General features: G+C 55.1%; 1 protein-coding gene across 1 annotated transcript; it reads right to left on the bottom strand.

Annotated features, from left to right (window-relative positions):
- Nucleotides 1-269: 269 nt before the first annotated feature.
- Nucleotides 270-10309, bottom strand: EPS8L3 (EPS8 like 3). Its single transcript, XM_047082306.1, has 17 exons — nt 10279-10309; nt 10063-10127; nt 8552-8710; nt 8114-8263; nt 7942-7997; nt 7405-7538; nt 7202-7317; nt 6820-6940; nt 6671-6732; nt 6341-6415; nt 5836-5984; nt 2678-2759; nt 2385-2419; nt 1688-1874; nt 1363-1482; nt 993-1066; nt 270-507 (listed from the first exon to the last, which is right to left on the bottom strand). The coding sequence occupies exons 1-17, from the start codon at nt 10307-10309 to the stop codon at nt 270-272; spliced, it is 1854 nt and encodes a 617-aa protein (XP_046938262.1).
- Between the last annotated feature and the right edge of the window lie 9957 nt (nt 10310-20266).

Below are 20266 nucleotides of genomic sequence, written 5' to 3'. Positions count from 1 at the left end.
AACTGGGGACCTCAGAGTGGATTTCTCAGGGCTCCACAAAGAATCAGATCTGCCATCTTGCTTGTGAGAGGGTCTTGGTCTTAGAGGTTTGGGTTGGTGCCTAATGGCTCATCTGAGGAGAGAAAACAACCGAGGTGAGGCCACTGCCAGGTGAGGGACCCCCAGAGCTCATGCCATCAACCGGCTTGGAGCCTCGAGGCATGCCTGAGCGGGTGGAGTCGAGCCTCTGGGTGAATATCCCCTGCGCCCCGTACCTGCCACACTCAGTTCTAGCCTGGGGCTGGGCCCGCAGGCTTGTCCACCTGGCACTCTCGTTCCCACCCAGGGAGCATCGCGCATTTCCCGCGGGGGTCAGGGCCCCCGGCTGTCCTCACCCCCAGCATCCTTTTAACAGCTTCCAACCGCGCCAGGACTCGTGGGGCCTCCTGTGGACACAGCATCTGAAGCTCCCCAGGTCTCATGTGAAGCAGCTGGTTCCCCCTCAGGAACCTGAGGCTCCTCACCGTGCTGGGAACAAGAACAACAGAAGCTGTCAGTGGTAGAGCAGAAGGACTCGGGCCCGAGTACTTGGGGCTTGCTATATTTTGGAGTATCGTATGAGGAGCTGTGTGGGCTTGGAGGCTGGGGTTACAGGAGGACTCATGGAGCAGTGTCTGGAGGTGAAGGAGTAAGATACCCATGTCGGCTTAAACCAGTGTCAGAACTCCTGGGTTTGAACAGAGAAATGCCCTGGAAGAGAATTTTGTGGTGGGAAGGGGTGGCTGGCGGCTGAGTTTCTTCCTGAGTTCCCTCTGGTCCTGCTGCCTTCCCGGAGGCGGAGGCTCCTCACTCAGTGCTCTAGAAGGGCATGGGCACGCCCGTTCTTCTGCTCTCTTTAACTCAGCAGAGGTAGCACTGCGCCGTGTATATTCTGGGTCTCCAGCCTTCCTTGGTTATTATCTGAGTCCTTTACGAAGGTTCTCCCAACACACCCTGTGGGGCTAGGCACTTACATGGTGGAGAAGTTCTCTGCCTGCAGCCAGGCTGTGACTTCCTCAGGCGTTGAGCTAAGTCGAAGCATTGGAGCCTAGAATCAGGGGAGATGAGATGAGAGGCCATCTCGTCTCATTTCTACCCACAAACCCCATCATCTGGGCCCCTTCTCTTGACTCCTATTGGATCACTCATCCCGTTTCATGGTTTGCTTGTCTGGTGGGGACAAGGCTTGATCTCTGCTCTGGCCCCATGATAAACTTGGCACACAGGAAACCTGCGACACTACTGATTAAATCACACCAGGGCTATCTCCTCCGCTTGTCATTGAATCCTTCCTGCCCCCCACCTCCGACTTAGAGCATCTGGATAGTCTAGGTTGGATAGTACCCGAGAAGGCGGCTGGCTCTGGGACCCCGACTGTTGAGGCTCTAGGATGTTGCTGGGAATGTAGCCACTCTGTCCCTTCTCATTCTTCACCAGCCACCACCGCTTGCTCTGGTCCAGAACCTGCCAAGAATCACCCCTAACTCCTCAGTCACCAGAGCTTCTGTCCACCCCCACACCCCCACAAAGGTTTCTTCCTTCCTGCCCTTCCTCACTCTCCTTCTCCCTATCTAGGCCACCCGCCCCAGCAGCCCCACACCTGGACCACCAACCCCTATGGCTCCCACCAACCACCATCTTCTTTTCTAGGCTCAAGCCCGTGTCTCACCTCCAGCACCTCTCCCTGGGCCACAGTCAGTTCCTGTGGGTTCCTAGCTTCAAACTCATAGAGAACTTGCATTTGCAGGGCTGGCTTGGCAAGTCTGGGGCTGGAGGGCACGTGGTTGGGGTCCCCGGGCTGAGGGCCATGGTGGTGTATCTCCTCTTGAGCAAAGTAGGTGCTCCCTAACGCGGGGCTTCCCCCCCAACCACACACAGAGTCAGGATGACTAGAGAATGGAGCCTCAGGGACTGAGTCCCTGTCCCAGCCCCAGAGACCCAGATATCTCCTGCCTGGAGTCTGGTGGTGACTTTTCGGCTGCCACAGAGGTGTAATGGCCGGTCAGTGTAAGGTGGGGCTTAGGGTGGGGGCTTCTGCAGGCAGGAGCGGTCTGAAATGTCTCTGATTTCTGAAGACTCTTCTAGGAGTGGACTTTTCTATGTCTGAGCTCTCCTCTGAGCGCTTTATCTCTGAGCTCTGGGAAATCAGAGGCATGTGTGGACAGTATCACGAGAAGGATTGGAGTCTGGGAAGGCAAAAAAACTGCTTTTTCACCCGAGGTAGGGGAGGGATGTGCTGTACACACGCATGTCTGGCTAAAAGAGAGCCCAGAGGGTCTCTGAGATGTAGAATCCACAGATCCACAGGGTCAGTCCCATCCCTCCCTCCCCAGAATCATACAGTCCTGACTAAGTTCAGGGCATACCGGAGGGAAGTAGAGTCCTGGTATTCTGAGGGGGCCTGTAGGGAAAGAACAGAGAGAGCAGGAGCAGGCAGTCAGCCAACATGGCGGTGGGGAGCTGGGGTATCAGACCACAGACCCACTCACACACAAACCTGTCCCATATCCGCTCTCCTGCCTGTCCACCACACAGATCTGGGTACCCACGTGGCCCCGCCTACCACTTAGTTGTCATGTGACCGTGGTTTGGACCGAATGGGCAGAAAGTAGCCAGAGATCAGGGCTTTGAGCAGGACTCTTTGCTAAGCTCCCCTTACCTGGTTGGAGTGTTCTGGAAGCTGCCAACCATCATGGAATGTGGGTTGATAGGGCAGGGGTTCACTGCCTGTCCAGTTGGCCCTGGGGAGAGAACAATGCTGAGTCCACTCCGTGCCAGGCTGTTGGATGTGGAGAGGGAGGGGATGGCCGGATCTTCTAGGTAAGGGAGGTCATGGTCCGTGTGCACAGATGAAAGGCCCCAGACACCCACACAGGGGCACACAGTTAAGCTGAACGCATCCCACCGTGTGAGTATCTGTAGGCCAGCCTCACCTCTGCCTGTGAAGTGCAGATACATCAACTCCAGAAGAACACACTAGGCACTTTATGGCACTGACTTGGGATGTGGATCAAAGGGGTGGAACCGAAGACTGTTAGGGCTGGAAGACCCCCTCAGGGCCTCAGGCAGTGTTTTTCTAACCTGGTTTTCATTTCTTGGCATCAGATCTCTTTCTGTTTAGCTAACTAGTGTGTGGGACTTCACCTTGCAGTCACAGGAGCTGCTGTGGTTAATGTAGGGTGGGGGCTGCTACTTGCCTCCCAGCCCCCCGCCACCCCCCCACCCCCACCCCCGCACCCACTGCAGGAAGGGCAGGCTCACGCTGCTAAGAGTCTTCTCCACCTGCCTGTCCCGGGGAATCCCCACTCAGCTTGCGGAAGTTCCCTCCCTTCCTCATAGGGGCAGAAGTGATCATTTCCTCTTGGAATAGCCCGGGTTACTGCTCCTCTCCCACTGTGTTACACACACATCCCACGTGCCTGTGTTTCTTACTCCAGGGAGCTCCTTGAGAGCTCTATCCTGAGTACAGTGGGCAGCACATTGGAAAGAGCTCATAAATATCTACTCACTGGGAACAAATAAATCATTCCCTCTTCTGAATCTTTTTTTAATATTTATTTATTTTGAGAGAGAGAGAGAGAGAGAGTGTGTGGGGGAGGAGCACAGAGCGAGGGAGAGAGAGAATCTCAAGCAGGCTCTGCACTATCAGTTCAGAGCCTGATGTGGGGCTCGAACCCATGAGCTGTGAGATCAAGACCTGAGCCGAAGTCGGATGCTTAACAGACCAAGCCACCCAGACGCCCTCATTTCCTCTTATGAATCTTTTTAGTTGGTTCCTTTTCTTTACCCTAAAAACATGCTCAAGTCTTCCCTTGGCCCTGCTAATACTCCTTTTTGGCAGTCATTCTATGACCTTCTCTTTTCTAAGAATGTGTCTTTATGCCCTGCCCAGATTATCTTTATGCCCTGCCCAATACTGGCCTTGTGTGGTCTCCCTCCTTCCAGATTACCACCCCATTTAGTGTTATTTATAACTTCTGGTCAGTTTGCCTAAAATCAAGTCACCTAAATATAATTTGCCCAAACTCAACTCTTTTGAGGGTTTTTACATCCTTTTGGTTAGTCTCTTTTTTGTGCTTGTCTTTCAATTCACTCATTCACTGATTTGTGGTCATTTTAAGAAATTGGAGAACATTTTAGGGCACATTTGACTTCACTTTATATTTAAAAATGAAACAGACAGAAAGGAGAATAAAAGTTACCAGGTGCTGGGGAGAGGGAGGAACAGGTACAGAGTTCTGTTTGGCATGATGGGAGAGTTCTGGAAATGGATAGTGGTGATGGTTGCACAACACTGAGAAGGTACCTAAAACTATCAAATCATCCACTTTAAAATGGTAAATTTTATCTAATGCGTATTCTACCACAATAAGGTAAATAAGTTACATTGGGCCATAATTCATGTCTTTAGATGGACTGGACAAAAAATTCTAATGAGGCTGAAATGAAAAGAACCCTTCACATTTGGCAAGAGACTCACTAGCACAGCTGGCTCGTTTCCTGGTTGACGCCTCTCTCTCTTTCTCAAACCCTCTCCTCTCTTGGTTTTCATGCCTCTGCTCTTTTGTTTCTCCTTTTAACTCCCTGGCATTTCTCTTTGCCTCCTTGACCTCTTTGGCCACCAGCACATGGAAGTGTCTCTTCTTCTCTCATGGGCTCTGGCAGGCCTCACTGATTTAAGGGAGCTCCCTGGGCTCCCTCTGGAGCGCTAGTCTCTAGAGGGCTCCAGCTGTCACTTCTGTGCTGACTTAAACCCACAAGCCAGCTGGGACCTCTCTCTTGAGGACCGGGCCACCCTGTGTCTGGTGAATGTTTCACTGACGCCTCTGCTCAGCGTATCCCAGCTGGTTTCACCTCCCGCTCACTCCCCATGGCTCTCTCACTGCCATGGCCTGATTAGCTCACTGCCCATCTCACAGTAATACCAGTGTGGGATCTCTCTTTCTCACCCCCTTGGCCTGTTGGTTGCCAGGCCTTATTGATGTTACATTTGCATCTCTTATGTCAGTAATTCTTAAGTTCTGGCTGGATTGAGACAGTTTCCACTTTGTCCTTGGCAAAAATGAGAAAATATTTTACTTTATTATGTTGTTAATTTTTGAGGTGTTTTTTTTTTTACAAGTTTTTTTTTTTTTTTTTAATGTTTGTTTTTGAGAGAGCGAAAGAGACAGAGAGAGAGCGTGAGTTGGGGAGAGCGGAGAGAGAGGGAGACACAGAATCCAAAGTAGGCGCCAGGCTCTGAGCTGTCAGCACAGAGCCTGACTCGGGGCTCAAACTCACAGACCGTGAGATCATGACCTGAGCTGAAGTCAGACGCTTAACCAACTGAGCCACCCAGGTGCCCCTGAAGTTTTTTTCTAATGTTTATTTTTGAGAGAGTGAGCGTGAGTGGGGCAGGGGGAGGGGCAGAGAGAGAAGGAGACAGAGGATCCAAAGCAGGCTCCAGTGCGGACCCCGACATGAAGCTTGAACCCACGAAACTCGGGATCATGACCTGAGCCAAAGTGGTACACTTAACCGACTGAGCCCAGGGACCCTAAGAAAATATTTTAATAGAAGTTTGCCAGCTCTGCTTTCTTGGGAAGCATTGTTCTTTTCTCCTTCAGTGGTGGGTGACGGTGAGTGGTAGGTTTTGTTTTTTTTTAAATTGTTTATAGTTAGTCTAATAAAAAGTTGGGAACTCCATGTTGGTTCCCCCCTGAATCTGTTTTGAGATATTTCTGGTTTGTGACAATGTAGAGCCTGCCATCTCCAGTGTCGTGCCTGATGCCCCCATGCTCCTCACCCTGATTCAGTTCAGGCCTGGTCCTCACTCACCGGCTGGTAGTCCAGGCCACACCCAGACCCTTCCAGAAGTCACTCTCATGTGGGCTTAGGCAGGACTGCAGCAGGTCAATGGCTTTGGGGGTGAGGAGGGGTGAAATCACTCGGGTGGCCAGGCCGGGCTCCGAGCACTGGGCCAGGATCTAGGGGAGAAATGGAAGGTGTCAGGAAGCCCAGGCTCCCCCACGGCTAAGGAGGAGTGGAAGGGCCTGGAATCCCTGGCTTCCACCCTTGCAGTGCTGCGTAGCCTCAGGCCTCCTGCTCTTTCCTGTGTCTCTTGGATCCCTGGTGCCCCCGGCTCCGACCCCAGCCCATCTAGCTTGTTGAGGGGTTCTGCACACAGCCGGGATGGTATCTTGGGACCAATGAGGAGGTTGTATTGTGGTGGGCAAGGTGCAGACCCCACAGCCTCCCTCTGCCCCCCTGCCTTCCACCGTGGCCTCTGCTCCATCTTAATGGAGCCTGTCTCTCTTTATCACCCTATCATCCCCAAACTCACGAAGTGTAGAAGTTGGAAGAGGATGTGCACGAACTCAGGGGCATTCTTCTCCGGCAGCCAGATGGCCAGCTTCCCCTGGGGACACAGGGCGTTATGTGCTACTACCCGTCATCCTTCCCTACCTTTACCAGGACCACAGGGCCCCATAATTGTTCAGAGCTTTGGTTGGGAGCCTGGCACGCTCCAAAGGAGTCCCACGAGGAAGAGGGGGAGGTTCTAAGGGGTGAAGTTAGAGAAGGAAAGGATTTGGGGCATCTACGAGACCAGAGAGGAGGGCGCTGCTGGCGTGGGGCAAGGGGAGGGCTGTGGAACTTGTGAGGAGCCACATACCAGGAGGTTGAAGCTGTACTTGACTTTCTGGAAGCAGTCAATGTACTGTGCCTGTGTCATCCCTAAAGGGGATGGGGGAAAGGGTGGTGGGTTGTAGATGATCCCAGGACCACACCCCCCACCCTTCTCCCCCAGCCCTTAGCACTCACCCCACTGATCCTTGCCCTTTTTCTTCCCCAGTCTCTTCTTCTTATGACTGTTCTTTGCCTGGGCCTCCTTCAGCATTCTCACAAACAGCTCGATGTCTCTAAGGATGTGGCTTAGTATCTCCTGGATCCCAAACAACCCATGCCCTTGAATGGGCAGTTGGGCCCATCCTGGAATGCCCAACCCTGCTCCCAACCCCTCCCCACCTCCAACAGGAGCCTGAGGCCCAGTCCAGGGTCTGACCAAACCTCCCTGTCCCTCCTCAGCCCTAGGCCTTCCTTGGCCATCCTGGCACCTGGCCTCCTGGGCGCAGGGGAAGGGTTGATGTCTTCCCTTGGGCCAGGCCCAGAAAGCCTCAGCAAACCCAAGACAATCTATAATTACCTCATCCCTCTCTGGGTTCTCGGGGGATGGGGACTGGCTTGGAGGAGGAAGAGTGAAGGTGCTTGGTTCTCGGGCACTGGAGTGACGTGGCAGGGACCTTGGGGATGGTGGCATGTCTGCAATGTAAGGGGACCATGGCCCAGAGGCTCTTTGATCTTTGTTCCAAATCTTCCTTTCCATCTGCCCTCATGCCCCAGACTTACTGTGCTCTGGGGTCATCCAGTAGGGCTGTTCTGGAGAGGGCCCCTGCTCCGGAGGGGGTAACTGCTCCTTAGGGAATGGTCTTTCCGGAGGAGGCCCCCTCCATCTGTTTTGGCCTGGGGCTCCAGACTGGGGTCTGGTGAGCACATAATGGGGACACAGTTTTGATGGGGTTCTTGGGACAGAGGCTCTGTTTATATTTCTGCCCCAGGACTGAGGGATTTTACCACCTCTCTCCAGGAGCCCCACCTGCCCTGCTCCCTGGTCTCCATCGGGACTCCACCCTGCCTCATCCGCCTGCCCTCCAGGTCCTGTCGGTCCCATGTCAGTCTCCAGGGTCAGTCTTCAGTGTTCCCTGGTCCTGGCCTTAGCCTCTGCCCTATGCCCATTGGCAAGTCCCAGCCTGGTCCCTTCCCAGTTCCAGGCCCAGGTTGGTTGGGCCACAGGCCTCTGGGCTCCCCCAGATGTGGGGCCGGGGCCTGGCCCTCCCAGACCCAAGTCCTGAGGTCCTGATGTGGGCCAGGGCAGAGACTGCCTACTTTTGCTGTTGGTCGTCCTCCAGGGCCTTCTGCAGGCTGGTCTTCAGTTGCTCTGCCTGGAGGAAGCAGCAGTCAGTCAGGCTATGTATGTGTGTGGGGAGTGTCAGGGGGAAAGTGATGGTCAATGGACCCTATACCCACTCTCTCCCCAATCCTACCCCTGGTCACTCACCCCCACTTCCTGGCACTGGAAGAGCAGAGTGCTGGTGCCTGGCAAGCCCGACTCCCGTACTGTGATGGACAGGACGGAGTTGAAGGAGCAAGTGTTGAGCGCCACATCCATGGCCTGGATGCTGTCCAGGCGGTAAGAGTCCAGCTCCTCCTGGGCCAGACAGAGAGTTGGGCTGTGAGGCCCCTGAGAGCCATGGTGGCTCCTGGAAACTCCTAACCTGGGTTGCCCCAGCTCTCCTAGTGGCCTGGGGCAGGTGTGTCGTCTTCCCTGACCCCTGTGCCTCTGTCCCCCATCTCCTCCTAGGCTTGGGTGTGTATTGTATATGGGGACGGTTGGCTGCCTTTTGGGGCATGGAAGGGTGAAGTCCGTGCCTGGTGCCTGCTTTTCTACAATCTATGGTAGCTATGATCCATTGCAGAGGACAGTGGGAGGGCTGACCTTTGTCTCAATGTCCAGCAGCTGGAGCCAGCCATCTCTGACCTGCAGGAACAAGTCCTGACTCCACACCCGGCCCTGAGCATCCACCTCCTGCAGTTTCTTCAGGGCATCCTTGGGCTCTTGGACTTTCTGAGTCCCCAGCTTACATGTCATCAGGTGCTGAGGAGGAAAAGAGGTTTGGAGAGGGGGCTCACAGGTTGTAGTAGGCAAGGGTGGGGTGGTGGAAAGGCAGCAGAGGAGGAAGACATCCCTCCTTGTAAGGGATGTCCCAGGCCATCCCCGTATAGAAGCCTTCAAGGGTCAGTGGGAGGGCTAGGTTGGGCTAGGATAGGGCCCCCAAGTCAGGGTCTGATGAGCTGCATGAAAGGGTTTCAGAGTCTGGAGGAAGGACAATCATGACCGTTAACAGTCCAGGCCAGTTGAAGGGGCTGGATGGTGGTAGATATGGGTTCCAAAGAGCCAACAAATAAAGTCTGCACTCCTCTGAGTGGAATATAGGACCTTCAGATTCCGTCCCTGCCTTCCTTGGCCCCAGTTGGGAATCCACCATCGTAGCCTGGTCCTTCTCTTCACTGACCTAGCATTCCTGCCTCTCTGACATTTCTCATGCTGTTCCCTGTACCCAGAATGCTTTTCCCACCTCTGCTAGTCCATCCCTTCCCAGTCGTGCAGGAAGATTAAGAGCCCCCTCCCTGATTCTTGCCCGGCGAGGTCCATAGTCATCTGTCTCCACTCAGAGCCTTGCCCACGGCTGCTCTGATCACGTTTTTGTGGTTATTCTCCTTCCTCGAGGAGACCTCTGCCTTCTCCCATCCAAATGCCACCCCTTGTCCTTGCCCCCTTGCCCCCTTGTTGGGGGGCAGCTGTCTGCCTGATCCCCCTGCCCTGCTCTCTGCCCGGTCCCCAGTGCCTCTCCATGAGTTCGCGCTGCCTGCATGTTCAGGGGTCCCTGACCTCATGAGCAAACGCCTGGCATCCTGGACATGTCTCCTCTTGCTCTCACCTGCCAGGCCTAAATGGAGCCCGTTCCCAGCCCCCACCTCTGTCATGAAGCCCAGGACTCCTGGCCCCAGCCCAGCTGGCTGAGGGAGCCCCACCTCTGCTGCCCTGTGAGCCTCCAGACCACCGCCCCTGTGCCCCTCTCTGCTTGTTCTCCCGGAGAGCCTAAATTTGCCACTGCCCGGGGGCTGTTTCTACCCCAGATACTTCAGCCTGGTCAGGTATACGCTCCTCCCCACCACGTCCTTCCAGCCTGTGCTCTCCCTGCGGTGTTGACAGGCCTTCGGGCAACCAGATCTCACAGCGCCAGTGTTGTCCAGCCAGGCAGGGCCAGAGCCTCCATGCCAGCCTCCAAGTAGCTTGTTTGTGTCTGCCCTGGGAACTCAAGTCCAGACGTTTCTTCTCTGAGACAGTGGGCTGTTTAAGTCCTTGCAGGGACCGCTGTCCTCACATATTTCTGCCTCCAGCCAGGCCAGATCCTGGGCAGAGAGCAGCTCCTCAGGGTTACTCACCTCCACCCTGTGCTGCAGGCAGGTGGGGTCTGTGGAGAGGTTCTGTGAGTACTCCTTCCGGTGCACTGCAGGGGTGCAAAGCAAGGGGATGGAGACACAAGAACAGGGCAGGGGAGACATGCAACTACAGGGGGGAGTCAGCGAGGGGAGGGAGACCCCCGAGGGCAGTGGGTTGGGGCGGGGGGAAGGGGAGAGGGGACCGGTGGGGGAGCTTACGGTAAATGGCTCTGCTGCTCGGCCGGGACATGTTCGATGTCTCCTAGAGTCTACACTGAACCAAAGAGATAGCCATCAGGGCCGGGGAGGAGAGCTACCAGGGCAGAATGGGGTAGGAGGGCTGCTCTTGCAGTTCAACCCTCACCCAGGCCCGAGGCTCGGGCCAGGCTCTGACCCGGGGCCTCCAGGACGAGGCCAGAAACTTCTGGCTCCAGGGGCCTTTCTGGAATCATCTTCAGATATGCCACTCTCTGAGGAGCCCCATCTTGGCTGGGCCCAGGGGCCCCAAGGCAGGCTCCTGGCTCCCCATCATTTGGTCAGTAAGGCTCATTCCTGTGGGCTCAGGAAAGCTGGGTGGACAGGCACCTGGGAACATATCCTGCCTTGGGCCTGGATGTGAAAGATGCCAGGTCCATGGGGCGCACCTAGCTTCTGGAGGAAAAGCATCAGGTGCGGCAGCCTTCCTTGCCAAAGCAAGCCTCTTGTCCAAACCTGGACTAGTTCTGCAAATGTCACTCCTTAAGCTGTGGGCCCACTTAGGAGGGGTGTGTGTGTGTGTGTGTGTGTGTGTGTGTGTGTATGTGTGTGTGTGTGTTTGCATGCACACGTGTAGGCATGTTTATGATGGGGCTTTGAAGGATTTGTCAATGATTTGCATTTCTCTGAATGTCTTATCAAGATTCCTGTCTCTTCACCTTTCTATTAGCTGAACCCTTGGTCCAGGGCCCCTCCCTACCCAGTCCTTTAAATCCAGCTCAAGGATCACCTCCTCAGTGAAGCCCCCCTCAACCACCACACTCTCCCCTGCCCAGAATACCCTCCTGATGCCGCACCGACCTTGTCTGTTTCTCTCTGGCAAAGACAGCCATTCTGGTGGTGAGCCTGGTGCCATGCCCCTTACAAACATCATTTTTTAAATTATTTTTTAAATGTTTATTTATTTTTGAGAGAGAGAGAGAGAGAAAGTGTGAGCAGGGGAGGGGCAGAGAGAGAGGGAGACACAGAATCTGAAGCAGGCTCCAGGCTCTGAGCTGTCAGTACAGAACCCCATGCGGGACTCAAACTGAACCTTGAGATCATGACCTGAGCTGAAGTCGGATGCTCAACCAACTGAGCCAGCCAGGTGTCCCACAAACATCATATTTAATTTCCATCTACCATTGCTTATACTTCTTTGGCTCTGTGTGTTAAGCCCTGTTCTATCGACTTCACTTTCGTCAATTCATTTAATCCTCAGAACAAACTCACCAGGTGGGTACCGTTATTATTCCATTTACCAGATGAGGACTCTGAGGCTCAAGGAGGGTAACAGGCCTGAGGTCACCAGAGAGTCTTTACTGGAGAATGAACGGCCTGTCGCAGCCCTGTCTGGCTGCAAACCCCATGCTTTCATTGTTTGTGTATGCCTCTGTCATTAGGCTGTGACCTGCTGAGGACAGACTGGTCTTGCCACCACTCTCTCTCCAGTGCCTTCCTGGCACAGAGAGGTTCTAGAATACAAATATGTTGAAATGGGATGAAGGTAAAAGCAGGACATGCGCATGTGTGGGGTGGGGTGGGAGTTAACTGAGCATGTGGGTCAAGGGTGAGTGCTATTTTGAATGACACATGTACGCATCATGGACGGGGTATTAAGTTTGTGGATGCCAGGTATCTACATGGTGTGCCTGCGCAGAAACCCTGAAATATCCCGGGCAAAGTGCAAGAGAGCGGCCCACACCCGTTTATGAGGACTCTTATGAAAATAGCAGAGGATTTGATAAGATGACTCAAGTGATGGGGAAATCAGTTGCTAAGAAACAATTGAAGGATTGTGGAGAAGGCGGCTGGCTCTGTGTTCCTTGTTTGGGAGCACCTCATCCCCCTCCAAGGGTAAGGGGTGCTAGAAGCCCGCTCCTCCTCCTCAGTCTACCCCACCTCCTTCCTCCCCCCACCTAGAATACTTCCTGCTTCTAGATCCAGAAGTGAAAGAAGAGAGAATGAGCTTGGCCATGATTAGTGGCTGCCCTGCTCCCCTCCCCCCATGCCAGGATGGTCCCTCTGGGTCCCTGTGGGCAGGTCCAGAGAACCATCTGAAGCTCCAAGATCCCAGACCACAGGAGATGGGAGCCAACTGGCTTTGGCCCGTAGGACTATGGCAGCCTAGTTTTCCCTATGTATCCCCTGAATTTAGGGGCTGAGAGCGGGGAAGGGGTGTCTACATCACAGAAGTCACAGAGGAGGAGCCCAGAGATGCTTCTGGAGCCCTGGCTTCCCCTGCTCTGCTTCCTAGCCAGCTAGCGGGCAGCTGAGTTCCAACCCTTTTTTGGGCTTGCTCTTCGGGGCTGCATCTGGGAATGGGCTGGAGACCTTGGCCCTGGGAAGACCCTGAGTTGTTCCCACCTCCCTGGGATCCCCTGCAGCTGGGCAGACCATGGTCTTCCTGAAAGCCAGACCCTTACCTGTGTTCCAGTGAGGCTTGTCCCCCTGGGGGGGCTGGTGTCTGAGCTGACGTTCCGGTGCTGGTGCCGGGAGGGCAGTGGCTTCTCTGCTTGCGGCCACAGACAGAGGCCCTGTGACCAGGCGGGCCCTGGGTGAGCAGGCGGGCCTTATGATGATGAGGCCATGAGGCAGCCACACCTGTGCTCTTTGGACTCTGGTGGATGTAGAGGCTTCCTAGGCCACCACCCACTCAGCATGGAAGCCTGGACCTGTGGCTGTGCCAAACTTAGCCAGAGACCCCTGCTTCCCAGCTTCCTTCTCTGCTTGCCCCTGGTGTTAGGGGGTGGCCTCCTCTTCCCCCCGCCTTTTGGGTACCTCCTCTGAGGCCCCAGGTCGGCATCAGGCACTAAGACGGGGACCAGAAGGAGAGGGCACCCTTGGCCCGGGGGGTTCTGGCTTCTGTGGTCAGGGGACAGGCGGCTGGACATGGACCCCAGGCGCCAGAGAAGCTGTGGACTGGCACATATGTGCGCGTGTGCTGCCCGTGTGGATACATGATCACGTGTGCCCAGGTGGTGTCTGTGAGCAAGACATGGATCTTGTAAGAGCAGTTGGGGACCAGGGACTGGAGCCACTGTGCCTATTACATAGAGAGCTGAGGCTTTTCCTGGCCAAATCACCTCATTCTGTCCTTTCTTCTGTCTCCTCCCACCCAGCAGGGAGTCCTCTCACCCCGAGTTCTTCTTCTTCTTCCGCTCACTTTCCTTCCCTGCCCGGCCTCATACCCTCAGACCTCTCTCTGGTCCATAGCTGGCTGGCTTTGGCAAAGGTGAGAAACTTGCCGAAGCTTGCCTTTGTCTCTATTCAGAAATACTCCTAGTCCCTGTGCTTCCTTGTACTTAAAAACCTTCCTTGGCACCCAGGGTGGGCTGGGCTGCCTGCCCTCTGGGAGCTCACAGTCTAACAAGGGGGACAGCATGTAAACAGACACCAAGGGAACAAAGCAGGGGAGGGGAGGGGGGGAGAGGGGAGCGGGGGGGGGGAGAGGAGATGGGAGGAAAGGGGAGGAGAGGAGAGGAGAGGAGAGGAGAGGAGGGGAGGGAAATCCAATGTGGTGGTGGATCTTGTGGGCAGAGGTCAGGACCCAGTAGGTGTTGGGATCTGTGGAGACTCCTGTGGTCTGGGAGTGGAGCCTGCATCTGCCCACCCATCCTTGGCTTCCTGGGGCCGTCCCAGGAGGTGTTGGCTGACTCCCCCACCCCCAGCCCAGCCAACACTGCCCTGGATGATCTGGAGTCCAGGGGTTGGATCCTGGCCAGGGCCTTCCCCACCTGCGAGAGTCCACTGGGCAGCCAGCTCTAGGAGCCCAGGGGTCAGGTGCCTGCTGAGCCAGCCGCCTCGCTGTGGCCTCATGGGAACTAGCCCTCTAGGCCTTCCTGGCTGTTCTGTTTCCTGGGTCTCAGCTTCTTGGTCCTCCAGCTTCTTTCAGGATAGGACAGCCTGTCTCGTTGCTTCCTCCAGCCCCAGCCCCAGCCCCAGCTTCATCAAGGCTGTAGTCGCATTCTACCTCCAGCACAGGCTCGTGTGCCCAGCTAAGGCTGTGCTCCCACCCAGCTAAGGACAGACCCGTCCTTCCCATAGGCCTTCCCTGACATCAGTGCAAGCACAGGAGGCTCTCACATAGAGGACTGGGGACAAGGGAGGGGCACAGCCCACTGCAGAGATGCGCGTGAATGTCAGGACAGAGAAACAAGGAGCACCAGCTGGCCTCCTCCACTCTGCACTCCACAGGGCCCTGTCGGGGGGTGCCTTTGGGAGCAGTGTGGGTCTAAGACAGGAACCGTTTGTGGTCTGGGTGGGGCTGGACCCAGGGCTTCTTCAGTGCCAGGCATTGTGGACGTCTGCCAGAGTGGAACCATTCCAGGGTAAAGGGACATGAGGAGGGTGGAGAGGCCAGGCCATCCACGCCTGGGGATTTGGGGCCACAACTGATGCTTTTGCACAAAGAAAGCTCCAGGTGCCAGCAACTCTTTAGCAAGCTAATCCTGGCTGGGGCACCACAAGTTGGGACTCAGAGGGCATCTCCGTGAACTGTGGGGCTATGAGGGCTTGGGACCTTATTCATTTATTCATTCATTCATTCATTCATTCACTCACTCAATCACTCATTCACTCCTCAGCTCCGTATTGAGGGCTTCCTGTCTCCTGGGCACCGTGCTAGATGCTAGGAGACACCTTGGGATGCAGCCTGAGTTCAGTATCTCCCTCCAAACAACCCAGCCTCTCCTCCCACGTTCCCGGCTCAGTGGAGGGACGACACCGAGCCAAGCATCCAAGCAGGGGCCTGGGACCATCCTCCCTCAGGCCCACACCCAGCCAGCCCCCCATCCTTTGAGTCCCCACAGATGGATCCATCTGCCCCCACCTCACCGCTATGGCCTGAGCTCAGACACATCGAACTGTCTGCCTGCAGCAACACAGCAGGCTGTGACCTCCCTGCCTCCACACAAGCTCTTCTTTGTCCTCTCTCCTCCCTGCACGCAGGACGGCCCCTACCCAGAAAGGTCACCATCCCTCTGTGTTCAAACCCCATCACTGGCTCCCTGATGCCCTCAGGATAAAACTCAAACTCGTGCTGTATGAAAAGATACATACACTAATTAAAATGTTGAGGATATTTAACAATTTATTGGTAAATTTGGATTAATTCTAGGAAACCTAGGGGGTCTCAGGAATTAGATCTCAAGGATTTAGAAAGAACTCCTTATAAAAGCTTTCAATATTACATTCCTCGTTAAACTGGGACGTGGACTACTTTGGGCATCATTTCACCCCTGAATTACTGTCTTGATAAACTAGTTCGCAGCAGAACCCTAAATCAAGGCCAAGTGAGAGATGTGTAGCCATGCTTTTCTGAGCACGCAGGTGGCGCTGCGTTTCCTATTAAACAGAATAGGAGCTTCGTGGACTGGAGGCTCCTGTCTCCGAGCCCGGCCTTACCCCCTGCTACTCTCTGCTCCTTGTGCTTTACACTCAGCTTAGGGTGACCTGGGGGTCTGGACGAGTCAAGCCCTCACACCCAGCTCCCTGCCTTCTCTCTGCCAGAAACGCCCATCCCTTCCTTGCCCGTGGGAAACACTCTATGCCTTCACGTCTGCACCCCCGCTTGGCCTCTTCTGGAAGCCTTCCCACTGCCCAGGACTGGAGGCGACCCTGGCCCTTGGTTCCCAGACATCTTGTACACACATCCCTCCAATACCGCGCACGTTGTCACGTTGAGGGGTGTGTCCCCCTCAGGCTAGGATTCCTGAGGACCCAGGGTAGTTTTTGCCACAGTCTAGAGGAAAGGACTAGTGAACAAATACGTGCACTGCGGCGTCCCAGGGACAAAGGACCATACTCTGTTTGGGGGCATCAGGGAAGGCTTCCCAGAGGAGGGAACGCTGGGGCAGGCTCTTAAAAATCATATCGGAGTCGGGCCAAGAGATGACATGGGGAGGGAATGCCAGGTGGAGGGAATGGCAATCCTGCTGCAATGGCATGGTGAGAAGTTGGCTGTGGCCGGAGCCTGATCTGCAGGTGTGTGTGTGACAGGGAGGTGGTGGCAGGTGATGGGATCTGAGTGTCTTCATCACCTGGCGGTGAGTGGAATCATTGAGTGGTTGTGCACAAAGGTGTGACAAGGATGTTGCTGGTCTTCTGCCTCCTCAGAAGGGCCCTGCCACTGCTGGTTCTCAGGACATGGGGAGAGGCCTCCGGGGAGTAGGGTGTCGGAACAGACCAGGTGCACAGGTTTTAGGCTGAGGGGGCCAAGGAATCCCTCCAGGCCACCCTGGCCCAGGGCCTCTCAGAAGCTCCAGAGCAGGGCCTGGTCAGTGCTGGGGAACTCTAGAGGAAAGATGGGTCTGTTTTCATGGAGGGCAGTGAGAAAGGTAGGGCGGGACTCTGGTTATTTCGGGAGAGAGGCCTGCTTGGGGCTGGAAGGGATAGGGTGCCGGCTAAGAGCACTGCAGGCTCATGGAGCCAGACGCCAGGGCAGGGTCCAGCCAGAGCTCTTGCTGGTACCCTGCACGGATGATGTCAGCTCCGGGGCTGGGGCCATGGCCAAGGGCTGATGCCTGGCCCTGGGGCTGCCGGGCAGTTGCAGAAACAGATCCCATCTCTGCCACTGCCGCCTCCAGTCCTGGCACATGGGGGCGAGTTGCTTCTATGAGCCAGGCAGAGGAATAAAGGGCGATATCATCCCTGCATTTGGCATTTATTTACATTCCAGAGGCAGAAGAAATGATCAGATATAAAGGCAATCAGAGCCCTGATAAGTGGCAGGAAGGAAACCAGTGGGAAACCAGATTGAGGGCATGGGTGTGGAAGGACACTTTGGATGCATGTAATCAGAGAAGACATGTCTGAGGAGGGAGCTTCAAGCTGAGATGAAGGCATCAGAAGGAGCCAGTTGTGTGAAGTGCCCATGGAAGGGGAGCGGGAAGACAAGGGTGCTGCGGCTGGGAAGGCAGCCGGGGGCCGGAGTGGAATGAGTGCGGGGAGAGGTGGTCTGGGGTGGTCTGGGGTGAGGCAGGCAGGGACGGGCAGTGGTCACAGCATACAGGCTCTGCAGACCACGGCCAGGACTCTGGCTTTTATTCCAAGGGCAATCGGAAGACACGGGGGTACTGAGTGGAGGAGTGATGTGGTCTGATTTGTGTTTTAGGTGCATCCCTGAGCTGGGCTGGGAGAATAGGCTGCAGTGGGGGTGTGGGCCCCGGAAGACCCAGGGACAGGTCTGTGGTGATGGGGAGGATGCAGAGGGCAGTGGCGATGGGGACTCAGGGTGTGGGCTTGGACAACTAGGCAGCTTATGGTGACCCTTGGTGAGGTGGGGAAGACTGGAAGAGAAGGAGGAGCCAGGGAGGAGTGAGGAGATTCAGTTCCATCCCGGGTGGCTTCAGTTTGAAAGGCTTCTGTGGCCTCCGAGTGGAAGCATTGAGAAGGCAGGAGGATCTTGGGATCAGAAGCTCAGCTCAGTGGGATGGCCGTGATGCAGCCACTCAAGCCCGTGCGGCAAGACTGTTGAGCGATGTGGGGGGCAAGTTCCTGCTGCAGTGGCGGAAGTAAAGAGCCGGCTGTGGAGTTGTTGGTCAGCACTTGGCAGTTGTATGCAAATACTGAAGAGGCTGAGGTGGGAGGAGGCCACCTGGGGAGAGTATGTGGGAGAAGGGCAGTGGCCTCAGGCTGGGCCCTGGCACTCATCACTAGAAGATCGGGAAGATGAACAGGAACCTTCTAAGGAGACTGAGGGGCAGCCTGTGAGCTCCGAGGGGAGCCAGGAGGGGAGAGTGTTTCTAGTAGGAAGGAGTGGACACCTGGGTGAGGTGCTACCAAGAGGTGGGGAAAGGCACTGAGCGAGAAGAATCTGTGTAATTGTCCCCGTGGAAGCCACAGGTGGGCCTGAGGAGGGCAGTTCCCCAGAGCCAAGGTGGCCAGAGCCGACTGGAGAGCATTAGTGTAGGTGGGTGCAAGAGGCTCTCCTGGGGATGGGATGGTGGGGTCAGGGGATGAGATATGGATACTTGTTCAAAAGTGTTTAAGAGGGGAAAAAAAAAAAATTTGGGGCGCCTGGGTGGCGCAGTCGGTTAAGTGTCCGACTTCAGCCAGGTCACGATCTCGCGGTCCGTGAGTTCGAGCCCCGCGTCGGGCTCTGGGCTGATGGCTCAGAGCCTGGAGCCTGTTTCCGATTCTGTGTCTCCCTCTCTCTCTGTCCCTCCCCCGTTCATGCTCTGTCTCTCTCTGTCCCAAAAATAAATAAACGTTGAAAAAAAAAAAAAGTGTTTAAGAGGGGAGATGTTGTGGCATATTTGCTGCTGGGGAGAAGCTACCGGGGAGAGAGCAGAGACACCGGACTGAAGACTTGGGTAGCTGCTGAAGAATGGGAGGGGCTGTAGATGCAGGGGGAAGGGCTGGCATCGCTGGGGGAGAAGGGCCCACAGCCTGGGGAGACTATGCTGTGCTCCCCACTCCCTATACAGGCAGAGGAGGCCAAGGGGCCTGGGCTGGGAGGGAGGGTGATTTGAGGGCATGCGGTTGATTCTCTGGGGGCAGTGTGGTGTCCCGGCCTGGAGTTTAACGGAGAGAACGCCAGGCCCCAGGTACACCCTGGAAACTGCCCCATCCAGGGACTGGGACATCAGGCCTGGAATCCCAGCCCCAGCCCCCTTTGCCTAGCTTGCCCTCAGTCCCTCTGTCACCCAAACCCCCAAACCCTAAGCCACTGCTCAGGCCTCATTTCTCCCACCTTTTCTCAAATGTCCCTCTAGCAGCAAGATGTCACTCTAGGTGTTTCTCTGCACCCCTCTCCCTGCTTCTGCTCACTTGGTCCTGTCTCTCTCCAGCCTGGGATCCTCTGCGTCACTCCCACACATGCCTCTTCCCCCATCCCTTGTATTCTGCGGCTTCTCCCTCATCCAGGGAGGGGATGGAGCTGTAGATGCAGGGGGAAGGTGAGTAGGTGGACCCAGGGTCCTAGATTCACCCAGCTCCACCTGGACTAGACAGCCCTGAAGAAAAGGCCCTCAGCAATGTCTGGAAAGCCCTTCACCAGATGCCTGGACTTTGGACTGTGATTCAGAGCAGGCTGTCAGGAAGGCTGGTCTGGGAGGGCTGCTTCAGAAGAGGCAGCCTCTGGGAAGTGTATGCCCTCTGTGATCTCAGGGAGGGGCCTGACCTGGGCCCAGCTCAGGTCTCTCACCTCCCCGAGAAGGGGAGAGGGTCAGTGTCCTGTGTTGGCCCTGCCTGGCCGACTGCCCTGGGTGTACAGGGGAGGGGCCTCAGCCAGCACCTCCATTGTATACTTCTGCTCCTGTCTCCTCTTCAATACACTGCCCAAGAGGGCCACAGTGGAGCCATTCACAACAGCGTGTAAAAGATGGTTCAGGGATGTAGGGGAAAGTTCATGATGCGGCCTAAGCTGGAAAAGGCAGGCTCCAAAATGGCGGAGACCATGAGGTCTTAGTTTTGTGAAATAAACAAATTAACAAATAAATGCATTGAAATTGTATACATGGAAACAGAAAGGATCTCCACAAAACTTGTAATCATGTAAATCTAAATAGAAAACATTGCAAATCATGTAAATATAAATATAAAAAATGTTCATGATGGGGGCGCCTGGCTGGCTCAGTCAGAAGAGCATGATGGGACTCTTGATCTTGGGGTTGTGAGTTTGAGCCCCAGGTTGGGTGTAGGGATGGCTTTAAAATAAAATCTTTTTTTTAATTCTCCCTCCAAAAATAAAATCAAAGAAAGAAAGAAAGGGAAAGAAAATGTTCATGATGTAGTATTAGGTGAAAAGGACTACTTACAAAATGTTAACACTCAATTTTTTAAAAAAAAAATTATGGATCTATGGGGCGCCTGGGTGGCTCAGTTGGTTAGGCATCTGATTTCGGCTCAGGTCATGATCTCATGGTTTGTGAGTTTGAGTCCTGCATCGGGCTCTGTGCTGACAGCTCAGAGCCTGGGTCTTGCTAGAATTCTATGTCTCCCTCTCTCTCTGCCCCTCCCCTGCTCATGC

The sequence above is a fragment of the Lynx rufus genome, unplaced genomic scaffold, assembly GCF_022079265.1.
Source record: "Lynx rufus isolate CCGP_SWC_20201006 ecotype Redwood Valley unplaced genomic scaffold, mLynRuf1.p SCAF_2, whole genome shotgun sequence".
NCBI classification, from domain to species: domain Eukaryota; kingdom Metazoa; phylum Chordata; class Mammalia; order Carnivora; family Felidae; genus Lynx; species Lynx rufus.
Note: the sequence above shows the minus strand (reverse complement) of the source record. Positions and strands in the feature narration are given on the sequence as shown.